Source organism: Phoenix dactylifera, unplaced genomic scaffold (assembly GCF_009389715.1).
Source record: "Phoenix dactylifera cultivar Barhee BC4 unplaced genomic scaffold, palm_55x_up_171113_PBpolish2nd_filt_p 000120F, whole genome shotgun sequence".
Classification (NCBI taxonomy): domain Eukaryota; kingdom Viridiplantae; phylum Streptophyta; class Magnoliopsida; order Arecales; family Arecaceae; genus Phoenix; species Phoenix dactylifera.
The window spans coordinates 473,353-499,007 of record NW_024067688.1 but is presented as its reverse complement, the minus strand read 5'-3'; the positions used below and the strand labels follow the sequence as shown (position 1 = coordinate 499,007).

Below are 25,655 nucleotides of genomic sequence, written 5' to 3'. Positions count from 1 at the left end.
CTCCAACTGGTAGGAGCCAGGTCGGTTTACCCAGCGAACCCTATACGGGCCTTCCCAATTTGGCGCTAGCTTCCCACCTTCCGCAGGTTGAGATGCTTTAGCTCGCCTTAGCACCAGATCTCCGATTCTGAAAAGCTTCGGTCGGACCTTGGAGTTGTAATATCGGGCCACCCTCCGCTGATACATCGCCATCCGAACCTGCGCCATTTCCCTTGCTTCTTCCAAGAGATCCAGGTTCCCTCGGAGTTGCTCCGAATTGGCCTCGGGTCGGTGCGCGGCCACCCGAGGTGAGGGGAGTCCGAGCTCCACGGGGACAACGGCTTCCGTGCCATAGGTTAGGCTGAAAGGCATCTCCCCGGTAGGGGTCCGATGCGTGGTCCGGTACGCCCAAAGGACGTTCTCGAGTTCTTCGACCCAAGCTTGCCCCGTCCGACCGATTCGCGCTTTGATTCCTTGGAGGATTGTCCGATTTGTGACCTCGGCCTCGCCGTTGGTTTGGGGATGCGACACAGATGTGAACCGATGCTCGATCCCAAACTCCTCGCAGAAGTCACGGAAATGCTTGTTGTCGAACTGTCGACCATTATCCGAGATGAGGACCCGAGGTACCCCAAATCGGACAATGATGTTCTTCTTCACGAACTTTCGGACTTGCGCCTCCGTGATAGTGGCCAGCGGCTCTGCCTCCACCCACTTGGTGAAGTAGTCGATTGCAACAATCAAAAATTTCCGCTGAGCTGAAGCGACGGGGAATGGTCCGAGGATATCCATTCCCCACTGGGCGAAGGGCCAGGGTGCAGTGATTGGCGCCAAGGGGACAGAAGGGACTCTCTGGACGTTGGCGTGGCGCTGGCAGGCGTCGCATTTCCGTACATGATCCTTTGAGTCCTCCAACAAGGTAGGCCAATAATAGCCTTGCCTCATGATCTTGTGCGCCAAGGACCTAGCCCCCAAGTGCGATCCGCAAACGCCTTCGTGGACTTCGCCGAGGACGTAGGTCGCTTCCGAGGGGCGGAGGCACTTTAAGAGGGGGGCGGTGAACGAGGTCCGATACAGCCTCCCTTCATAGAGTACGTAGTGGGCGGACTTCATAACAAGTCGCCGAGCTTGATCTTCGTCTTCAGGGAGGATCCCTTCGGCGAGGTAGGCGACAAGCGGGTCCATCCAAGACGGCTCCGGATCAATCGCCATCACCGCTCCAGCCTCGCCGATGCTCGGGGCATCCAGGGTCTCCAGGTAGATCGCCCTCGACAAGTTGTGCGCGTCTGCGCTCACTAAGCGGGACAACCTGTCGGCCCTGGCATTTTCACTTCTTGGGACCTGCTGGATGTCGACACTGCCGAGGTCGGGAATGAGTGCTTGCACCTTCCGGACGTAATTCTGCATGGTCGGGTTCCGGGCTTCGAACTCCCCACGGACCTGCCCGACCACCAGCTGGGAGTCGGTGAAGACCTTCAGGCGCCGGATGCCGAGCTCCTTGGTGAGTTTGAGTCCCGTGACTAGGGCCTCGTACTCCGCCTCGTTGTTGGTCACTGGAAATTCGAACCTCAAGGCATACTCGGCTATCACTCCATCTGGACTGGTAAGGACCAGCCCGGCCCCTCCACCTTCGGGGTTCGACGACCCATCGATGTGAAGCGTCCAAATCGGGAGGTCGAGGCTGGGTGTTTCCGGCGACCTAGGTTCCGCCTCCTGCACCGTGCACTCAGCGAGGAAATCCGCGAGCGCCTGGGCCTTGATGGCGGGTCGGGGCTGGTAGCGGATGTCGAACTCACCAAGTTCTATTGCCCACTTCACCAGCCGTCCCGCATTCTCTGGATTGCTGAGGATCTGCCGCAGCGGTTGATCGGTCAAGAGGGTGACAGAATGGGCCTGGAAATAGGGGCGAAGCCTCCTGGTCGCGGTCAGCAGCGCGAAGGCGATCTTTTCAGCCTTCATATACCGCGTCTCGGCATCCCGTAGGACCCGGCTGATGTAGTACACAGGCTTCTGGAGCTTTGCCTCTTCCCGAACCAGTACCGCACTGACTGCAGTTGGGGAGACCGCCAGATAGAGGTAGAGCATTTCCCCTTCTTGCGGCTTGGACAGCAGGGGAGGAGACGCCAAGTATTCCTTGAGCTGGTCGAATGCTGCTTGACATTCGGCCGTCCAGCGGAAGTCTTTCGGGCGTTTCAACACCTTGAAGAAAGGTTGGCAGCGTTCGGCCGATTTTGCCACAAATCGTCCGAGCGCGGCGACCCTCCCAGCGAGCTCCTGAACCTCCTTCACTTTGGTCGGAGGGGACATATCTTGGATGGCCTTGATTTTGTCCGGGTTGGCTTCGATCCCCCGCTGGTTGACAATGAAACCGAGGAACCTCCCGGCCGAAGCGCCAAAGGCACACTTCGCTGGGTTCAGCTTCATGTGAAACTTCCGCAAGGTGGCGAAAGTCTCCTCCAGATCCGCGATGTGCTGGTCTGCATGGCGGCTCTTCACCAGCATATCGTCCACGTACACCTCCATGTTCCGGCCGATTTGCTCTTTGAAGATTTTGTTAACGAGGCGCTGGTAAGTGGCGCCAGCATTCTTCAGACCGAAGGGCATTACCTTGTAACAGTACAGCCCCCGGTCTGTTATAAAGGCAGTTTTCTCCTCGTCCTGTGGAGCCATCATTATCTGGTTGTAGCCGGAGAAGGCGTCCATGAAAGACAGCAGCTGATATCCGGAAGTCGCGTCGACCAGTTGGTCTATCCGCGGACGCGGAAAGCTATCCTTGGGGCATGCCTTGTTCAGGTCGGTGTAGTCGACGCACATCCTCCACTTTCCGCTCGCCTTCCGGACAAGTACGACATTTGCCAGCCATTCGGGGTAGCTGATCTCCCTTATGAATCCTGCCTCCAAGAGTTTGTCTACCTCCTGGTCGACCACTTGGATCCGATCCGGGGCACAGTGTCTCTTCTTCTGTTTTACCGGTCGGTGGGTCGGGTCGACGTTGAGGGCGTGAGAAATGACCTCCGGGTCGATCCCAGGTACATCGGCCGCCGACCAGGCAAACACATCGACATTGGCTCGGAGGAATTCCATCAACCGGGCCCGAGCTCCCAGGTCGAGATTGGCGCCGACCCGGATCGTCCTGTCCGGGCGACCTTCCTCGAGGGGAACTTCGATCACACCCTCGGCCGGCTCCCCGTGCCGCAAGGCCACCTCGTCTCTGGCGTCGAGGGACTCGACGCTTAAGGCTTCTACGGGCTTCTTCCCTTTGAGAGTTGCTAGGAAACATTGCCTTGCGGTCGGTTGGTCACCTCGGACCTCTCCAATCCCGGCCGCCGTGGGGAACCGCATGAGCAAGTGGTACGTAGAGACCACCGCGCGAAGGGCGTTCAGTCCGGGTCGTCCGAGGATAGCGTTGTAGGCCGAGGGAACACGGACGACCAAGAACCCGAGCCGCACCGTGGCTTCTGCGGGTGCAACGCCCGCAGTCACAGGCAGCTCAACGACATCTTCGGCCGAGATAGCGTCACCAGTGAATCCTATGAGGGGGGTGGATGTTTTGTGCAACAATTGTCTGGACAAGCTCATCTTTTGGAAGGCCTCGTAAAACAAAATATCAGCTGAGCTTCCACTATCCACAAGAACACGCCTTACATCATAGTTTGCCATAGTGAGGGAGATCACCATGGCGTCATCGTGGGGGGTCTGAACCCCCTTTACATCTTCATCACAAAAAGTGATTACATTACCGACCCTCTGCCTCTTTGCGACGGCTGCCCCTGACGCTTCAGTCGAGCCCCCTGCGTTCCTCTCGGGCCGGGGGCAGCCCCCAGTGATAGTGTGGATCACGCCCGCGACGGGTCGATTCTGCTCCCGAGGCTCCTGAGGGGCCGGATCGGCCGGACGCGGGTCTGCGGGGGGACGTCGGTCGTTCACATATCGACCGAGACGCCCTCGGCGGATGAGAGCCTCGATCTCGTCCCGAAGCTGGAAGCAGTCTTCGGTGTCGTGGCCGTGGTCCCGGTGGTACTCACAGTACGCCCGAGAGGGCCTCCTCCTAGGAATCTTCTTCATCTGTCTCGGGACCGGGAGGTCCTCCCGCTCCTTGATTTCCATGAGGATCTGGGCCCGGGGAGTCAGGAGAGGAGTGTACCGGTTGAAACGTCGGGGTGGAGAACGAGGGCGTAGGGCGCCGTGGTTCCTCGCCGGCGACGGGCTCCTGCGCCGACGTTGAGGTGTCGGGCTCCTCCTCTGGCGTGCCTCTTTTCGCCTTTTCTTCCCGAGCTTTGGAGGGATCTCGGCGGCCTCCTTGCTCCGGTGGGCGGCCGCCTCCTCGGCGTCCGCATACTGGTTCGCCCGGGGACAACAGCTCCGGGAAGCTCCGCGGCAGGCGTTTGTCCAGGGAGAAGGTGAGTCTGCCCTTTCGGAAGCCACGCTTCAGGGCTGAAAGAGCCACTTCCTGGCTCAGGTTCCGGACTTCCAGCGTAGCCTTGTTGAAGCGGGTAAGATAATCCCGCAAGCTTTCTCCCTCGTTTTGCCGGACATCAAAGAGGGAGTCGGAGACCAGTCGCCGCCGGCTACTGACGGCGAAATGGGTGATGAAGAGGCGAGTAAACTGGTCGAAGGACTGGATTGAGTTAGCCTCCAAGCCGGCGAACCACGCCCTTGCCGGGCCACGGAGGGTCGCCGGGAAGGCCTTGCAGAGGAGAGGATCTGATGCTCCGTGGAGGAGCATAAGGGTCCTGAAACTCTCGACGTGATTCCGCGGGTCCGCCGCCCCGTCATAGGGCTCGATCGCCGGCATTTTAAACCCCGGCGGATTCGGGGTCCGCAGGATCCTCGAGGCAAGCGCCGGCTGGGAGGAGATCTCCAAGTCGGCGAAGGGATCTTTAGAGTGGCCCTTCAGGACCTGGAGTTGTCGGTGGAGATCGTCCACCCGCCGGTCTAGGGAGCGCGACCGGTGGGTGGGAGACAAGGAGCACCGAGAGGGGGACCGACTGGAGCGCGGGTTCCTTGAGGACTGGGGGGTCTGGGAACGCGCCCGGGCCCGCCTCTCGTACCCCGCGCAGCTCCGATGGGAAGGTCCCGGCAGAATGGACCGTGCTCGAGAATCTTCCTCGCGCCGGCGCTCCTCCCCATGGGAGAGGAAGGAGCGCGGGTTGAGGAGGACAGGTGAGCGCTCAGGGAGCGGCGGCTCCTGGGCCCGCTGCGGCGCCCGAGACATCACACCCTGCAGGTTCTGCACTGCCTCCGCGAGGGTGCGAACCTGCTGGGCTAACTGGTCGAACTGAGCAGCTTCGACCATCTGAATGGGGGGTGGAACGGTGGAGTGTTGCTGAAAATGTGTTGGAGACGCAGCGGCCTCCCGGCCGGAGGCGCGAGAGGCCCCGCGACCGGAGGCATTGGAAGCTCCACGACCACCTCGCCGTGCCATTACGATCGCTCTGAGATTCGGGCCCTTCCTCTAGCGCCAACTGTTGCTGGTGGTCCAAACCGAGAACGATTGGCACAGCGGTGTGAACGGGGTTCCGTTTGAGTTGCCTTGGTTGGTGTTGATCGCGCTCCACCTTCCACTGGGAAACCTGCAAGCAAGCCTCGCACCACCACTGGGGTAGTGGGGGCCCTCCGACGATCAAGTCAGAGGAGATTGGAGGAGAGGGAGAGATAATAGTAGCAAGTAAGAGAATGCTCTGGAAGTTCTTGCTTACCCTCCCCCTTCTCCCCCCAGCCGCATATATACCAGGCTGGGGGGTCCTTTTGGGGGGTTGGTCATCGTGTAGCACGATGGAGCTGCCACTGACATGGCCGTTACAGGGCGTCGTGGGGCAGCGCTGGGTACGGCTATGACAGGGCGTAGTGGAGCTCCGCTTTGTACGGCTGTTACAGGGGATCGTGGAGCAGCGCCGGATACGACCGTTGCTGGGTGTAGTGGAGCAGAGGGCCGCGGCGTGCCTCTGGGGAATAGCCTGTCGTTGTCGAGAGATGACCGACTCGGGGTCGGGCTGCGGAGACGAAGATGTCCGACTCGGGGTCGGATTGCTGGATCAAGGGGCAGCCGACTCGGGGTCGGGCTGCGGAGCCGAAGATGCCCGACTCGGGGTCGGATTGCTGGATCAAGGGGCTGCCGTAGTCTTTCTGGGCGCGCGTGCCGGTCACGTGGGGCATGGTGGCTAAGTTCCCCCGTAACAGTAATAATTCTAGAGGTCTAGAGGTAGAGACACATTTTATGGATTTAAATGAGTTCCTAGATTGTTTGCCAAATTGACATGCTTCACATATTTTGTTCTTTTCAAATTTTAATTTTGGCAAACCTATCACGGAATCTCTTTTAACTAGTTTAGTTATTGTGTCCATGCTTGCATGACCTAACTTACGGTGCCATAACCAACTAGCATCATTATCTTTAGTTTCATTAACAACTAAACATTGGTTATGTTTTGCAAGATCTTCAAGGTCTACAACATACACATTTCCACGTCTAATTCCTTTAAAGACTAAACTATTGTCATTAGGGTTTGTTATAATGCATAGTGATGGTTTAAACATAACATCATATCCTTTATCACATAATTGACTAATGCTTAACAAGTTCTGCTTAAGACCATCAACATATCTAACATTATCAATAAAAGTAGAAGGGGTGATTTGAACTTTACCAATACCAATGATGTGACCTTGGTTGTTGTCTCCAAAAATCACAGCACCTCCCTTCTTAGCTTCAAGGGTGAAAAATTGATCCTTATCACCCGTCATGTGTCTTGAGCAGCCACTATCCAAATACCAGCAGTTTTTGTTGGCCTTGGCTGCAAGACACTCCTACACAAGCAAATCATGTCATCTTAGGTACCCAAGTTTTCTTGGGTCCTTCATGGTTAGTCAAGTTGGTTCCTTTTGGAACCCATACCCTTTTAATTTTCCTTTTTGTTTTACCTTTTCTAAAATTACACACATTTGCTTTATGACCTATAGTTCCACAACAAAAGCAGGTTATTTTCTTAGTTTTACTTTCCCCAGCTTTAACAAAGAAGTTACTAAGAAGTTTTTGTTTATTTCTTGGTTGATATCCTAAACCCGCTTTATTAAATACTGCTCGTTGACTATTTAGTATCATATTCAATTTTTCTGAGCTATATGTAAATTTTTCAACTAAGGGTTTGTATTTGTTAAGTTCTTTGGTTAGTGTTTGATTTTCTGCCTTTAGATCATTTAGTTCTTTTGTGAGATCCTTGTTTAAGATTTGTTTATGGTTTTTAAGTTCTGAGAGTTCCTTAGTTAGTTTTTCATTATCCTTAGTTAAGGTATTAGTCTTTTGAGTTAAAAGTTGGTTGCTTGTCTTAAGGTCTATACTTTCTTTGGTGATTAAATCCTTATCCTTAACTAATGAATCATACTTACGGATATAAGTTTGGTTAGTTACTTTTAATTCTCTGTTTTTAACATTTATAGCCTTATATTCAATCATTAGTTCATTAAAGGCATCATAAAGCTCATCAAAAGTAAAATCTAAAGGCGATTCGAGCGTTACCTCATTTCCATTGGCCATGAAGCAGAAATTGGCCTTTTCCTCTTGTTCCTCATCCGATGAAGAGGATGATGAGTCTGAGTCGGATAGTGTCGTGACAAGAGCCTTCTTCTTCTTGTACTTGCTCCCCTTCTTCAGTAAAGGGCACTCAGCTCTTATGTGACCCGGCTTCTTGCACTCGTAACAGCCAATCCCCTCATTTTCCCTTTCCTTACCTTTGTCCTTGCGGTAGGAATTTGAGGGGCCTCTCCTTTGATGATAGGACTTCTTGTGGTTGATGAATTTTCTGAATTTGCGCACAAGAAGTGCCTCACCATCATCATCCTCATGTTCTTCTTCTTCACTGCTGCTACTGCAAGATAAGTCCTTGTTAGATGAAGTAGATTTTAAGAGCTATTACCTTTTTCTTATGGGAGGACTCTTCCTCGTTGTGTTGTTTCATGGTTAGCTCGTGCGTCATTAGGGATCCAAGAAGCTCCTCAAGTGGTAATTTGTTCAGGTCCTTGGCTTCTTGGATTGCGGTCACTTTAGCTTCCCATGACCTTGGTAGACACCGAAGGATTTTCCTGACAAGCTCACTGTTAGTATAGTTCTTGCCAAGGCTTTTTAGGCCATTGACAATGTTAGTAAACCTAGTAAACATGCATGTAATTGTTTCATTAGAATCCATTTTAAATAGTTCATATTTATGAACCAAAATATTTATTTTGGATTCTTTGACTTGATTCGTGCCCTCATGGGTCACTTCAAGTCTGTCCCAAATCTCTTTTGCAGAATTGCAAGTAGAGACCCTATTAAATTCATTTCTATCTAAGGCACAATAAAGCACATTCATAGCTTTAGAGTTTAGTTGTGCCTTCCTCATGTCATGTTCATCCCAATCCTTTTCTAGTTTGGGTACCGTGACACCCTCTACATATATGGATGGGATGTATGGGCCATTTACTACAATGGTCCACATCTCATAGTCTTGGGCTTGGATGAATATTCTCATCCTAGCCTTCCAATATGAGTAGTCGGATCCATTAAAGAATGGGGGTCTTTGGGTGGACTGACCCTCAATGTGGGAAGATCCAAATGGGGTTGTCATTTTGATCTTTTACTCTTGGGTGGAAGAGTTTATGCTCTGATACCACTTGTTGCCCAGATAGACAACCCAAGAGGGGGGGTGAATTGGGTTTTAAAATAATTTTAACTATTAAAGCGTTTGTGGGTGACTAATTAATGCTTTTTACAAGATGATTAATTAGTTGCTGTGATGTGTATGAAATGAGAGTAATGGTAAGAGACAAGCAATCACAAACACAAAGCTTTTATAGTGGTTCGGAGCTAACCCTTGCTCCTACGTCCACTCCCCAAGTCTCTCTTGGGAATTTACTATAACTCCTTGGATTACAGCCGGTTGTTTTCCAAGCTCACAACCAAACTTGTTGTTTTACGAGCTCACAACGAACTCGGTCGGTTTTCCCAGGCTCACCGACTAGAACCAACCCCGATTGTTTTCCCGGGATCACAATCGAACCCTTACACGTTGGTTTTACACTCGGCTCACCAACCAACCTCAATACTCTTGATTCAATGCCCCGATTGAACCAAGCAAAGACAAAGGTGGAGATAAAAGAGACAAACAGAAAAATACAGCTTCTCAAAAGCAGATAAATGGCAATATGAACAATAACGAAGTTAAGAGCCCTCAAACGCTTTTAAGTTGGAGAAGAGGAAGGGCTTCTTGAACTTCGGGTCTCCTCTTGAATGTGTAGTCGACTTGAATGCAGGAGAAGGTTCTTTCAATGTTGGGAAGAAGTAGGTGGATGCAGTTAATGCTGCTCTTCCCTCTTTTTCGTTGAAGAACAAGTTGCAGAGATTGAAAGCTTGATTACTTTGAGTGGAATGGTTGTTCTCTGCCTTGCTACAGTCTTCTGTGGCTATTTAAACCAACCCCCACGGAAACTAGCCGTTAGAGAGCTTTTTCTGCCCGTTCTGCACACTCTGCGCAGCCTGACAATGTGTCCGTTGGTGGGTTAGAGTCGACTCGCGCGATCAGGAGTCGACTCGACTGTAGCGGGAGTCGACTCAAGCTTTTCCGGAGTCGACTCGGCAACTGTTCCAAATTTGAATTAAAGTTGCCTTCACGACTGGAAGTCGACTCGTCTTGACCTGGAGTCGACTCGCCAACTTCTGGAGCTGACTTGGCAATTTCGGAGTCGGCTCATCCACTGAAGTCCGTGGATCCAATTTTGAATTTGATCCACTCGAGTCGACTCGACTATCCTGGGAGTCGACTCGAATCTCAGAGCCCGAACTCCCGATTCTCTGTCTTTTGGCTCGTCCAGTCTTGGAGTCGACTCGGCTCTCAGTTTCCGAAACTTGGTCTTCTGCCTTTTTGATGTGAAGCTGTCTTGGAGTCGACTCGAGCTGTCTGGGAGTCGACTCGAATCTCAGAGGCAGTAACTTGGTCTTCTGTCTGTTGATGGTCGCGGAGTCTCGGAGTCGACTCGCATATTGCGGGAGTCGACTCGAATCTCAGAGTCCGAAAATTGCTCTCTGACTTTTTTTTGTGTTCCTCTGAGAGTCGACTCTCACCTTCTTTGGAGTCGACTTGCCATCCATCGGAGTCGACTCGCGTTTCACTGGAGTCGACTCGAATCTCAGACCCGAAAACTGCTCTCTGACTTTTTCTTTGTGTTCCTCTTGGAGTCGACTCTTACTATCCTGGAGTCGACTCGGTGAACATCGGAGTCGACTCGCGCACTTTGGGAGTCGACTCGTTGACAGGTTCTGAGTTGAAGCTTTCTGTTCTTCTGTCTGTTCTCAGTCGGAGTCGACTCGTACAGATCTGGAGTCGACTCGAGCCCGTGCCAGTGAACTTGATACGCTTGGAGTCGACTCGTGATACTCTGGAGTCGACTCGAGTCTCAGACTTTGGTTCAAGCTGACTTCTTAACTTATCCAAAACATTTGTTCCAAAACTACTTTTATTTGTAATTTTATTCTGAAAGTAACATAATTATGTAAAATGCATAGCCCATAAAACATGGGATTGTAGGTTGATGCCAGACTTACAACATGTCAAAAAATGAAAAAGAAAGGACAAAATGAAAAATGAACATACCCAATAATTATTTTTCTGTTCTTTTGATTTTCAACCAAAAAATGAAAAAGAAAGGACAAAATGAGGTGATAGATTAATGGATTTTAATTTGGATTGGAGTAGGTTGAAGGGTCTCTTTTGTAAGGTGGGGTGGCGGGGCATCTCACTATCTCAAATGTCAGGACGGTGTCCCATCTCGAGTGTAGGAATCCTTATCTCAAGTATTAGGACTAGACGAGTCAAGAAATGGACGTGGATGAAATAGGACATCCACCATCCTGAGTATCAATATGTGGGGCATGTTGTTCCACAAAAAGATCAGGATGGTCTCATTGGGTCCAAGGGAGGAAAAGAGCTCTCTCCCCCCTCCTATCATGTGCAAAACAAACAAGAAAAAGAAGAGGCTTGGAAGTTGGAACCTTTGTATGATGCAACCTAGTTGGTACCTAGGGTTATAGGCTAGTGCTGTCATTGACCTGGATTGTACCAGTTGGTACCTATCGAGATGACCTAGGTTTCCCAGTACTAGAGTCCCAAACCAATCCCAAGACGGACATCTCACCGGTCTGATCTGGGATAATTGGGATGGATGGGTACATATCAAGTATTGGAACTTGGCCTAAACTTCTATATTATGCTTCTAAGAAGTTTTCAGATCAAACAAATTCAAAAAAAATTTCTTATGTTCTTTCAAGGATGACAAAATTGGTGTTGCATAATTTTTTATTTTCATTTTTATCATATTAGTAAATGTAATGCTAAATAACATTTTTGGCACTTATGTCATTATTTGAGTATGCTTCATTATGATCTTCCACCTTAGATCCGAATGGTTGGTACTCTTTGAAATTTTGTGGAATAAGTTTTAAGCCACTCGTGAACATCCACCTTTAATAGTCTATTCCATTTCAGTTCAAATCATAGCCCTTTCTCGCATTTCCTCTCCCTCCAATTTTCTCCTTTGACCATTTAAAACCATATGTTGGAGTATTTATTAGATTTTTTGAGGCCATAATTTACCAGAGTAATACTAGGTCAGGATAATTTGATTGAATTGTACTCAGGACTGATAGGATGTTATGCATATCTGCAATAGTGGACCCTAAGAACTATAATATCCAAGGTTTCAATGAAATAAACCACTGGCTATCTGCTATTAGAAAAGAGAACACAAAAATGGTGGATTAAAGGAACTGGAGAAGCTTCTACATCAAACGTAGGGTTTAGGGATGCATTCTAGGGACAGTGATTTAGCAGTTCTTATTAACCTAAAATCTAGTTTTGGATAATGGTGTCATTTTTGTTTAGGAAATAAATTAACAATGTGTAGAAGTCTGTGTATGAGAGAAAGAGAGGATGTAATTTTGTTGTCAATGGTAATCTAGGGTTTAGGAATGGTTATGAGTTGTAGGAACAATGACTTAGCAGTTCTTACGATGGATTCCATATGTTGACCTAAAATCGAGTTTTGGATAACGACGATATTTTTGTTTATAAAAAGGAAATTAACAGTGTGCAGATGTGTGTGTATGAGAGAGAGAGGATGTAATTTGGTTGTCAATGATAATCTAGGGTTGCATCGCAATTTTAAGTGATCTAGGATAATGAACAATTGAAATTGAGAGCTTGCTGAAATTGTCCTAGGAAACACCTGATATGCATATGACATGCAAGATCAATGGAAAATAAAATTATGTTTTGATCAAGTACAATTGAGAGAAAGGCAGGTTATGACCAAAAGAGAGAGAAGGAAATGAAACAAGGGTAAAGGGAAGAAAAAGGAGAGCACTGGACTCACTTTAGAATCTAGGAAGCACACCGAAGGTTTGAAGGTTTCACACCTCCTCTGCAGAATCACGACAAAAGGATAAAAAAATAAAATCTTCATTCATTTCTTCCTTAATCAACATCCATTCTATTACAATAGGTGTGAAATCCAGGGACTAGGCCTAGTCCACTTGACCGGCCTAGCCATTTTGGCCTTGGGCTGCACGTGCGATGCACGTGAGGGCAATCGGGAGGAAGACTTTGGCCGGAATCTTCTTCCTCTCCGATCGCGATGAAGATCGAAAGTTCATCGCAATCCAAAGACCGACTGGATAAGGCCGGGATCATCTATTTAAAGATCCCCTTCTCCTTCGAGTTCACCCGAGATTGATCCACTGATCCCAAGCTCCTTTGATCTTCTTCCTCGATTTGTCGCCAGAAGGAGCTGCTGGACCATCTTGCCAGATCAAGGTAGGACTTCTCTCTCCTGGTATTTTAGCCCTGAACCACCCTGATTTGGGCATGTGAATCGCCAGAAAACTGTTTGAACCAGCGTGCGCTATTTCGGCCCCTTCTTCTGAGTTCATCGCTGTCGGGCGCCGAGGTTGGCGGAGCCTGCCTTGCTGTCTCCTGCCGTTGTCGGGGCTGGCCACTACGACTGCCCTTGGATCTGATCGAAGAGGAAAGGGATAGACGAACTCCCCATATTTTGGGAAAAAAGAAGATAGTCTCTCTTCTTTCTCTCTCCTCTTCTCTTTCTTTTCTCTCTTGTTTCTCTCTCTACTTGGACTTTCTCTCTCTACTCTCTCTAGGATAGTGGATCCAGTAGGACTCTTCACAGTGATTTTGAATTGACCCTGGTGAATGGCCCTGATCTAGGATCGTCGGACGACGTGTTAGCTCCCACCCTGGCCCTTGCCAAACACTGTTAGATTTGATCGTCCTAATTCTTGTTGAACTATCTGTGCCCTAGTTCGAGCATGATTCGATGAATTTCACTTTGATCGGACCAACCGGAGTGTTGGGCACTCTCGCTTGGTCAGCCTATGAGGGTGTTAGAATTTAATTTTTTTTTTATAATTGGATCTGTTAAATGGATTGCATTTCTAAGGTAAGTAATGTTTCACTTTTTCTAAATTTATCAGCAATTATAAAATTATTATATTCATAACTTTTGGGTGGTATTATTCATGATGCATGAATTTGATGCATAGTATATATTATTACAGAATATGTTATTTTGGAATATTATGACGATATATAATCTTATTATGGATATGATTAATTGATTTTGATACCGCATAATTTTAGAACTGAAATATGAAACCTAGAACTATTTGAGTTTCAACCTGGCTATATTGAGGACCCCATCAACGGGGGCCATACGTTGGCATATAATTTGTCTTGAAGGTTGTGTTCAAGATGATTGGCGATATGCCGCCAGCAGACCGGCGGTCCTGAAGGACTTTGTTGTAAAATGATGCGTAGCTCACCGCAAGAAGATTAGTCAGTGTTATGACCCTGCCACAAGACGATGTTGTCATAGCTCAGGATCGATAAGATGAATTGAATATTTGAAAGAATTTGAATCTATGAATAAAATTTAATATTTAAGAAAGATTTAATTCATATATTAGTACTGCATATTTGCTTATTTTCTGTAAATTACAATCATTTAATTGCCTGTTTTGTTTACCTAAAGTGATCATTGATTACTGGGCTATCTAGCTTATTATACGATTTATTTCTTTTTACAGACTCAGAGAGCTAGCCTACTGGGGTTTTCAATATGGGAAAGCGACTAGAAGAACTGTGACACGAGTTATCTTAGATTAGAGTTTATTTAAATTGATGTTTTATCTTAGACTAATGTTAGAATTTTGAGACATTTTATGTTGAGTTAGTTAATGAAATAAAGTTTGCATATTATTTAGTTAAATTGTTCTGCTGCATATTTATGATATCATATTGAGATGCCTTACATGCTTGTGGGAAGAGTTTGGTTGATGCGACCTTTTGCTCGCAATCTCAAGTCGGGGGCATGACAATAGGACTCTAAGGCCCCTAATTCTAATTTTTTTGAGAGAAAGGCCCCTATTTATAACAAAAGGAAAGTTTAGTAATTTTTCTTAATCCCAAAACTAACTGCCATAAAGCATGTTTACTGTTTGCAGTTACGGTAGCATGAGTAGTTCTGTGTGAGCAGTAATGCTTCAATAATTTAGCCTATCAATTTGTGAAATAAGATATAAGATCTTTTAATATCACTTTAAATTAGCCCAGTAAAACTAAAATAACGAGAGAAAAAGGGAAAGTACAGCAGAATGACAACTAAAATTAAAATCTAAGAAAATCCTAAGTTTTGCTAACCTCTGGTGAATTATGATATGATCCTGGATCTTCATCATCTAACTTGGATCAAACCTAGATCGCATTATAAGAATGATAGAGAAAATATGTCCTGCAGAATGTTATGGCTGAAAACAAATCAATTAAGTCTTGCAGATGCCATTACTATTATTAATGACTACTGTTGGGTTCATGGAGCAAGACCAGATGATAAGATACTGGATTTAGACTATTTGTTGAATACATCTAAAATTGATAGGGATACATAGCTTTCTATCAAATCATAAGTCAGCTGTCAAACTGTACTCAATGTTTATATAATTAATTATGATATGGGATTCCTTGTTGAACTCAAATTGTCACTCAATGCTAATTTAAATGTCTAGTAGGCTTCATATGAAGGACAAATTGATCCATATTATTAGAAGAACCCGAGAGAAGTAGAGTTGCAACCTTGCAATGGTTGAGTTCATTGGGCTTTGTTTAATGTATTTTGCATAGAGCTTTTAGATGATTCTAGGATCATCATTCTAGTTTAAACCCTCTGATTTGGTCATTGTATTATTCAAAAATTTGCAAGGATTTTATTACACATTCTTTTATATAAGATAGTACTTGATAGTTATTTACCGTATTAATACGTTGTTGAATCTTTGTTGCAGTGTGGATGATGGCTTTCCTGATATAGTCTTTCATTTTGAGAATTCACTTTCATTGAATGTATATCCACATGATTATCTTTTTCAAAATGAGGTAATTAAGATCCTCTGCAATGTTGGTGCTTAAAAACTTACATATGATTTAACAAAGGTGCATTTGCTTTTTCATCCTAATTTGCAATGTTTATTTCTTTTGTTTGCTTAGAGTGTGATTATCACTTTTGTCTTTGTATTGTGTGTCTGTATGTGCTTTGATCTTGGACTTATGCTTGAAGATCCTTGTTATTTCTTGCATTCTGCTTATTGGCTTTCAGGTTTACATCTTTTAATTTTAGGTTGAAAACTATTGCTCATGCTTATTAAGGAGTTTTTTTTTGTATTTTGATTTGAAGTTTTAACTTGTTTTACCAAAAGGACCATGGATAGGCTGGTATTGTTAGGAATGTGCAAAACATCTTTATTGATGCTGCTTCCTGATTTTATTATCTATTGATGCTTGTTGACATGGTTTATCTGTTCAATAATTCTTTTTCCTTTTAGATACTGTATATGCTGCTTGTCATATTTTCCAGATTCATTAGTATTTTTATTTATGGTATCTACTCAGGATGATGTCTATTGTGTTGGCTGGCAAAATGGTGGAATGCAGTCTAAGGATGGGAAAGACATGTTTCTTTTGGGAGGTACTCATTTTTACACGACATGCTCACTATATTTTTTTGTTTATTCTGAAATTTTATTATCAGTATAAGCTTACAGATGTTATTACTCGGTTATTACATTATATCAGCTAAGCAAATCAGCATGGTTAAATTACAGTGCTGGAGTTTCATGGCATGTAGATCAGTAGATGAATAAAAAAGATAGGATTATTTCAACTCTCAAAATATGCAATTGCTAGCAATATCATATTTCTAATAATATTTCTAAAGCATTCTCAAATAATGAGATATATCTTAAGTACTGTAAATCATAAATTGTATATATGCCATACTCGCTACTCTTGCTGTCATTTTGGCCCAGTGGCGTGTCACTTTGCTTGACAACCCCTGAGGTGGTCCTGCAATATCTATTAAGCCTGATATACATTTTTGACTCCTTCACTGTCAGCTTAAGCTGTTGGGGTCTAGTGGTTAATTAACATGGTACAGACTACAGAGCATGGGTTGGCTGGAGGTTATAAGTTTGAATCACTCTATGCTGATTATTTATTCAAGTAACCTGCTTATTATTTTGACTCTTCTCAGCCATTGTTAATTATCTTGATTCATGTCAATCATTGTGGTCCGTCCACATGCATGGCCCAGGCCACATGTGAGAGGGCTTTATTTGAGTCTAATGTACATTGTTGACCCTTCCTTCTCATCTTAAGCTTTTGAGCTATAGTGGTTAACAATATCAGATATGGGATGGAATATAAGGACTATGTGATTCTATTTTTTGCTAGCAAAGGGTTTTTGGGAGTTCTTGATGCAATTCATATTCAAGAGGCCTGTGCAACATGTTTATTTTATACATATGCATTTTAGACCTTGAAGAACATAGCCAATGGTTTAGATTTGCAATGCCCAACCCCCCACATTAGATGTCATGGTAGTCATAAATCCTGTCTTTACACCCCATGTGTATTATAACGTTTCCCTATGTATAAGTATGCCTTATATACTAAATATGCATATATATACATTTGTGTAACCACACATAGATGAGCATAATAAATATATCCTCTATATTGTAAGCTATAGTCAAACGTATACAAATAAGTACAAATATAGAACATAATAAATATCTCGCTATCTCAATCATTGTTAATTATCTTGATTCATGACCATCGTTGTGGTCCCACCACGTGCATGGTCCTGGCCACATGTGAGGGGGGTTTGTTGAGCCTGATGTAAATTGTTGACCCTTTCCTTCTCATCTTAAGCTTTTGAGCTCTAGTGGTTAAAATATCAGATGTGGGATGGAATATAACAGATTATGTGATTCTATTTTTTGCTAGCAAAGACTTTATGAGAGGTCTTGATGTAATGCATAATCAAGAGGCCTCTGCAACATGTTTATTTTATACATATGCATTTTAGACCTTGGAGAACACAGGCAAAGGTTTAGATTTGCAATGTCCAATTCCCAACACCAGATGTCATGGTTGTCATAAATTCCTATCTTTATACACCATGTGTATTATAACCTTTTCCTATGAATAAATATACATTATATACTATGCATGCATACATATATGTTTGCATAATGCGCTCGTAGATGATAATAACTATACCTCTATATTGTAAGACATGTAGTCAAATGTATACAAATAAGTACATTTGTGTCTATAACTACATATATATGTAATATAAATGCATAGTTTTTTTGCAATTTTCCTTTTATGAATGTCAAATTGATGCTTATAAGAGAGTGGGATAAATCACATGGGGCCTCAAGGTAAAATCAGATTGTATCTAGAAGTAAAAAATAACTTGATGCTTGTAAAAGAGTGAGATAAATTACATTGGACCTCAAGGTAAGATTGTATTGAAAACTAAAATAAATAACTTAAAATTTAGTTTTACAAAGTGGCTCTAGAAGGCTTTTTATTGTAAACCCTAGACCCAAGCTCTAGCCTCAAGATGGACAATTTCTATTATTTTTTATTCATGAGGTTAGTGAAATTTTTCATACTAAAATATGAGCTTCTTTATGTTTGCCATATATACCCCAAGATATGCCAAAATGTTATTGAAATAGTACAAAAAAGATATTAATATAAATGAAATAGATGAACTGAGTACAAAAATGCTTAGCATGAGCATGATAATTATTTGTTTCTAGTTATGAATATGACTGAAGAAGAAAACAAAACACTGGGTGGTGTTTGGTTCCCCAAAGAGATATATTAGGTGTCAATTTGTGCAAATGTGGCTGAGTCACCTCCCTTCTATTCTCTTTCTTTTGAAATAAATGATAAAACCAAGCAATGCCAACCTTTCAGCTTGTTGTGGCTGAAGCAGTTTACAAGAACTATGACACCAAAATAAATACAGACAATGCCATACAAATCTGGAGGGGTTAAACCCTTGGAAGATTCAAACACTTAGTTCGATGTTTTGTTGTAGTAAGATTTTAAAATCACCACCACCAAAATATTAGATGTCATGTCACAATACAATTGCATAAGATCTTTGAATTAGAAAGTTCAAAAACTTAAATAGTTCCACCAGCAGCCATATAAGATAATGTACTGGATTGATAAAATGGGAGAGCATGTCCAGCTAAGAATCAAGAACCCGTCCTTTACAACAACTATAACTATGGAATTTTGGATGAAATGTTTTAGGCAAGAGCACCCCTTAAATAAATGCTGAAAGACTTCTGTGAGGATCTACGCCAGCCCAACCCCCAACTCATGTGGCTAGGATATACTAGCATGAGCCCTCTTCAGGCCGTCCAAGAGCCGGTCATGGTGTTTGTGATGACCCTCCTAATGAGGATGCCTAGGCTTAAACAGAGGGAGTGTAAGAGGACCTGCACGGGTGTATGTTTAGTCCCACCGTAGATGTGCATTAAAAAGGTCTTGGATACCTAAGTAGTGTCAAGAACCCCAATTGATAACCTTCTGGCCACCCCTTTGCATGAGGTCTTGGTTCTTTACAAGTGTACATCATGATAATGATAAATCTTTCTGGGAAAATACATAATTTGATAATTAGAGGTGGAAAGGAAACATCTAGACAAATGTTTGTACAATTAATCAATTTCCCACCAGTTATCTATAATTTCATCGACTGTACAAAAGGTATTCTTTAATCACGTCTATAAGATTCATGTTGGGACCATCGAAATATGCTTGAGCTTAGGTCCTGGTGTTCTGGTCTTGGATATATAATTAGAGACACGCTACTGGTGGCTGCCTGGTTAGACTCAAGAACTGATGCAATTCTTTTAGATCTAATTCTATGGTCTCTTCAAGGGATCAACATCCAAGTTGTGTTTGCTTCCTTTGAAATCAATTAATGCAAACATCTGTTAAAAGAATGAAGAATAAAAGAAAAGTGAGGACTTTTAGAAGAGGGATGTAGACAATGGGGAAAGGAGAAGATTTAAGAAAAGAAGGTAAGGGTTTGCAGGATCACTACACAGCATGCATGTCTTTGAGGCTTATGAATGCATCCAACTTACAGGGTGAAAAAGGACAAACTGCCCCTATCCAGTGGCCGACCACTTAGTTTGCTGCTTATAGAGGATGTGGGTTTATGAGTCTAGTTGCATAAAAGAAATTAATTTGAGCTATTGAGTTGTTTTATGTATAAATAAATAGAACAGATTAAACTAGAATTGTTTGACAAGGTATATTATCTTAATGTTTAATTATGACAAGAATAAATCTTGGTTATGGATTTTATTATATGTTTTTCTATATGTTGGTTCTTGCTCATATAGTGAAAGGTGACTTTGAACACCTCACAACCATGTAGTCTTATGCGGTGGAAACCTAATCTTGCAAATAAATTTACTTGACGAGGAACCGATAATAAGACGAACATATTCAAATAAGACCACGATAACATCTCACTTTGATATGCTCTTCTAAAGGTATATGATTCATATTTTTGAAGAAATTCATGTCGACTTCGCAGAAAAACCATCAAAAAGCTGAATTTCTAGTTCAAAGACCAGTATACTGCATAATTAATTGCATGCAGCAGTCTAGATGATTAAGAAAGTTTTCTTTTTGAGGATCATGATTTATCTCCTATTCTTAATTAAGAACCTCCAGGTCCAAACATATGGCCTTTGAAGTAGGCATAAGAGTGACACTAGAGAGTACCACTCATCATGGGACTTCCAAGAAAAGGGATAGTGAAGATGCGTCCGACCTGGTTAATGATCTTTTGACCTAATATGAAAAATTTTGTAGTCATCGTGCTTATAATCTCATACCCTCACTAACAGGATGTGTTCTGCTATATCTTAGCAGTTAACTTTTTTATTAGTGCGAACCAACAAGCAGCATACAACAGTTGGTCTAATTTTACTGTTTTTCTGTGCAGCACTGAATGCCCTAAAGTTTGATTCGTTATACATACTTTGAAGACTTCATGCTTACACTTGAAACTTGTTTGCAGATCTAGCCCTATCAAACAAGTTAGTTCTGTATGACCTCGAGAATCAAGTTATTGGTTGGACTGAACACAATTGTAAGTCTCATAGAACTTCTTGTTTGATCATTCTTTACTCTGTTGAACATAAACTATTAGCAAGTTTTTAAGAAAGCAATAATAAGCATTAGCTTTTAAAGCAACAATCATTTAGTAATTTAAATTTAATAGATATAACAGCTATCTTGTGCCAGTAGCCTATCAGCCAAGCATGGCACAAAGCATATTGTACCAGTGTTTGGCATGCTTAGCATACTGGCTCAGCAGCATGCCAAGTAATAGAATGCAGCCCTGTTCCAGTTCAGTTGATAAAGTTTGGCTAATGACATGGTTGATTTCAGGCTCTTCAAGCATCCAAATAAAAGACGACAAAACTGGAGCAATTTTTACAGTTGATGCTCACAACATATCCTCAGCCCACAGATTGGAGGTGGGAATGTCCATATTGTTGTTATTGATCATCATGATATGTTATTTAAGTTGTTAGACTGTTGACAATGAATGATACATGGGTTTCATGAGTATGCTTCATTCATATTCTTTTTATTAAGAAAAATGCATTCATTCTCTTTCCTTATATTACCATTAACTACAAGGTAGCTAATTCTATTCCAATCCCTGGAACATTGTAACATTAATCAATGATTTTTGCCATTTTATTTTCTGGAATATGTTGATTTTTCTTCAGTCCCCTATTTTAAAGGCACGCAATATGGGGGCTATGGGCTCATGATGATTGAGGAATAATTGTCTATTTCTCCCAAAGACCACTTCTTGCCTCTTTTCATTTCAACATCTCATATGCTTTCTTTTTTAGTACATAAGAAGGTAGAAAAAGAAAGAATAATAATGCACATCTTCGGCTCAGTAGGCAAGCTACTCTCCCTGCTGACTTCTTTAAAGCTGATGTGGGGCACTGCTGATGTCATGGTCTCATCAGAACATCAAAGAGTAACTCTTCAGCATGTTGGTTGCAGAACTGTATATTGCTAGGAATCAGGAAGTGGTCTCTTAAACAAGGTGTTGGATGAAGGGAACAGTGCTTGGATAGGTGAATAGTTCAATCTTTTGGTTACATCCTCTTCTCGGAAGCATTCTTATGTGCATACCTGCGGTGGAGTGGGGTTGTCTAGCTTGTTCCAAACTGCAATCTATTTTCAGGTGATCAAGTCTTAAAGGCAGGATACAGAGGTTCCCTGGTCCACATTGAGCAGAAAAACTTAAAAACGTGTAAGCATTAGGTCCTATTCAACTATCAGATGCTCAGGAGCTTTCATGCATGCTCATCGCATAAAAGCATTACATAAACAATTATTTGAAAGAGGAATTTAGCACCTCGTCGTTTGCCCAACTGCTATTTTTACATTTATTCTTAATACCATTAGCATTTTGTTGTTTAGGGACTTTAGGGTCTGTATATGTTTAGCTGTGTAACTTGTGCACAATTGGACCTATTTCTGTACATAGTTTCCTGTTCTATGTGTGTTGGGGTTGAAATTTGGCCTAAGGGTGACCACGCCGGAGGAAGCCGAGAAGACGCTAGCCAGGACGGAGAAAGGGAGCCACCTCCTGCGCTCCGGTGTATCTGCACAAAGCCTTGTCCGGAAATTCCGGCGAAGGTCCTTCGATGGCTAAGTTAGAGTTGATCCAGAGTTAAAAAAAAAGTTTCTGAGTGTTTTTCATGGCCCCTTATGGCTTACCGAGGGTTTTTTCCTTCCTCTTTTCTATAGAGTGAGGGTCTCGACCGTTACTTGAAATCTCGGGTCGAGCTGTGATCAGCTGGCCATTAGCCGTTACCTGAAATCTTGGGCCGAGCTGTGATCAGTTGGCCATTAGCTGGAGGCGGCGCAAATCACAAAGTCAATCCCGCTGATGGAGGATTCAGGGGATATCATTCTAGGTTTGTTTGAATATGGATTCTAAGGATTTGCGGGATCTTCGATGGGATCAAGGTTGATAGGGTTGGGGTCAGCTCGGCCTTGGGCCGAGGTCGGCTCAGCCTTCAGCGGGATCCGAGGTCGACCTGGCCTTCAGCAGGATCCGAGGTCGGCCTGCCTCTTAGCGGGACCGAGGTATGGCTTGCTCGGCTCTGAGGTCTGCTCGGCCGGAATTGGGTGGCTCCACGCTGGAGTAGGACAATCCATTTTGCCCTCCATCGTCCCGGGGCGCCCTGCAATGTCGACCGCGAGACGAAGAGGCTTCCTCTACCACAGAAATAATGACGCTTCGGCCCGAGCTCGAGGCACCCTACAGTGTCGACCGCGTGCCAAAGAGGCTCCCTTGACCGCATGCAATGACACCCCGGTCCGAGCTCGAGGCGCCCTGCAGTGTCGACTGCGAGTCGAAGAGGCTCCCTCGATCACAGGCAATGATGCCTCGACTCGAGCTCGGGGTGCCCTACAGTGTCGACCGCGAGCCGAAGAGACTCCCTCGACCGCAGGCAATGATACCCCGGCCTGAGCTTGGGGCACCCTATAGTGTCGACCGTGAGCCGAAGAGGCTCTCTTGACCGCAGGCAATGATGCCCCGGCCCGAGCTCGCGACGCTTTGTAGTGTGGACTGCGAACCGAAGAGGCTCCCTTGACCGCAGGCAAGACGCTTTGGCTCGAGCTCGGTGTTGGAAACTATGCATGCCGTAGAAAATCAGATCTGCAATGGAAGAAGCATGCACGGATCCGTTCATCGCATGAACGTATGTTAAAACTGTTCGTAGATAGATTAGAATTAATTGCTTTAGATAAGAAAAATCAGAACTTCACTTTGTGCGGATATATGTTCCCCGCAATCTGATGATCGTGGTTATCTTGAAAGGCTCGCTTAAATCCGCATATGTGTCCGGCCTCTATGGGTATCCCATGAGAAAGAGAACCGATCCAAGCGCCTAGATCTCACCGGGGTGCTAGCTCACTTGCAGAGATTGCTTTTGATGGCTGGAATTCTCTTGAACAATCGACTCTTGATCGCTCTCAAGAGGAAGAAGAAGAAGAGAATAAGAAGAGGAGGCCACGCCCAATAGAAGGGAAGGGAGGACGCATGCACCAAGAGAAGGAAAAAGAGAGTCGTCGGCCCTTTTTATTTTTTTCTTTCTTTTTCTTACGGTCTAGATTTGCCCCCAAAGCCCCTAGGGCTTCCTCTCATGCACACCCCAAAAAAAATCCAAAAATAAAAATAAATAATGGGGGGCGCACGCCCCTCCTTTTATTTTGTGCGTGAATTCTTTAAATCATGACTCAATTGAACTCTTAATCCTTATCTAATAAGGAATCATACTTATCTATTAGATCAAAATTAATTAGGACTCTAGGAGTCCTAATCCAATTAAGACTCGTATAATCTTAGTCCTAATCCTATTAAGACTTTAGGAATCCTACTCCAAGTAGGATTCTAATAATTTGCAGTCCTAATCTAATTAGGACTCTAGGAGTCCTACTCCAAGTAGGACTCTTGAACCTTATCTAATAAGATCAAGCCCAATTAATTTAGTCCAATTGATTCAATCAAATTGCAATCCAATTGTAATTATTTCTTCTTCAATTCACTAACTCTTAGTTTGTTAAACCAATTATTAATCAAATTGATAATCATAATCTATTGTGATCAATCAAATTGATAATCATAATCTATTGTGATTCTAAATCACAATTCAACCATCAGATCGGTTAATACCTCTAATTTGCGTGATCCCATAGGTTCTATTCTGTCTGGTAGTAAGATATATTGTGATCTTTATCACAATATCATTGAAAACTCCTTTCAATGGGTTGGAACAATTCCAACCCATCTTACCAGGGATCATTGACCATCAAGATAACCCCTGTGAGTCTCACCATCCACCAATAACACCTAGTAGCATGTAGTGGCAACCCAGCAAAATGAAATGAATGAACCTTTAGGTGCAGTTATCGTATGGTACAGTCTTTCTATCGTAGATTTCTACAAGATGGAGGTCATGGATAACTCGTCAAACTTCTTCGTCTGTCATATGTCAAGATTTATTCGACTTTAGTTCAAGAGTGGAAAACTCCTTTTTCACTTTACATACTGCCCTGGCCAAGGTCTTACAAACTTAGTATTATAAATTACATAGGATCACTCCTTATCTGACAAGATCGATAGATTCCATATAGGTGGATACCTTACTCCTACAGTGAACCTACTGCACCCAATCTGTACCACAAGGACCTATGTGGCTAGAGACCATGTATTTGTGCAGTCAAACTACAGCAACCTCACTGTGAATAGCCAAAGCACCACAGGTCAAAGGACTAGTCACACTACTACTGTTGGGTTCCCGCACACGCCGCAGAAAAATCAGAATGCAGCGGAAGAGGCATGTGTGAGATCGCGTCCATCGCATGAACGTATTTTAAAACCAATGTTCGTAGATAGATTAAGAAAATTTTTTTCATAAGAATAGGAAGATCAGATCTTCACCTTGTGCGGGTAGATATTCACCGCAATCTGATGATCGTGGATTTGTTGGAAGGTTCGCTTGAAGCCGCACACGCGTCTGGCCTCTACAGGTATCCACACGAGGCAGAGGACCAATCTAAACTTTCTAATCTCTCCGAGATGGTAGCTCCCTTTTAGAGATATGTTTTGATGGCTGAAGTCCTCTCTAATGAATCAACTCTTGATTGCCTTAGAGAGAAGGAAGAAGGACTAGAAGGGATGAGGATGATAGTGGTATTTTGCTGATTAATACAATGATTAAGAGTATGTTACAAGTTAATTCGATACATCATTAATAAGTCCGTCACTCTCGATACATTAGTATAATGAGATTAAGATGTATTTCAATGATTATTAATGAGATAAAATTTGCGATAGGAAAGGGATAGTGAATTCTAAATTCTAATTCGGCAAAGTTTCAAGTGAAACATACTCTTAAGTGGACAATAGTAATTTTCATTGTTTGGAGTATGTAGCACTACCATGACATATATTCAAAATTGTTTAAAGTTTATTTCATTGATTATATGGATGAATCTAACCTTAAGTTGTAGCAAAGTGTAGATTGAGTCGACCCCAAGATTGATTGAGTCGACCTCAAGATTGATTGAGTCGACCCCGACACATCAAGAAACCATCTGGCACACTTCTGCAAAAATGGCATGGATGAACAGTACTTGGGTCGACCC

At 44.0% G+C, this 25,655-nt stretch overlaps 1 protein-coding gene across 3 annotated transcripts in view; it reads left to right on the top strand.

Moving 5' to 3' along the window:
- LOC103697491 (aspartic proteinase 39-like) overlaps nucleotides 1–21,183 on the top strand; it is a 64,810-nt gene extending 43,627 nt beyond the window's left edge. For 2 of the 3 annotated variants that reach the window (XM_039116698.1, XM_039116696.1), the window contains 4 exons: nucleotides 15,362–15,452; nucleotides 15,966–16,041; nucleotides 20,482–20,553; nucleotides 20,856–21,183. In XM_039116698.1, coding sequence (XP_038972626.1) covers nucleotides 15,362–15,452; nucleotides 15,966–16,041; nucleotides 20,482–20,553; nucleotides 20,856–21,001 — 385 coding nt within the window. In that variant the 3' untranslated portion in view covers nucleotides 21,002–21,183. The remainder of the gene's footprint in view (nucleotides 1–15,361; nucleotides 15,453–15,965; nucleotides 16,042–20,481; nucleotides 20,554–20,855) is intronic. The other variant, XM_039116697.1, reaches the window with a different exon arrangement.
- The last annotated feature ends 4,472 nt before the right edge of the window (nucleotides 21,184–25,655 follow it).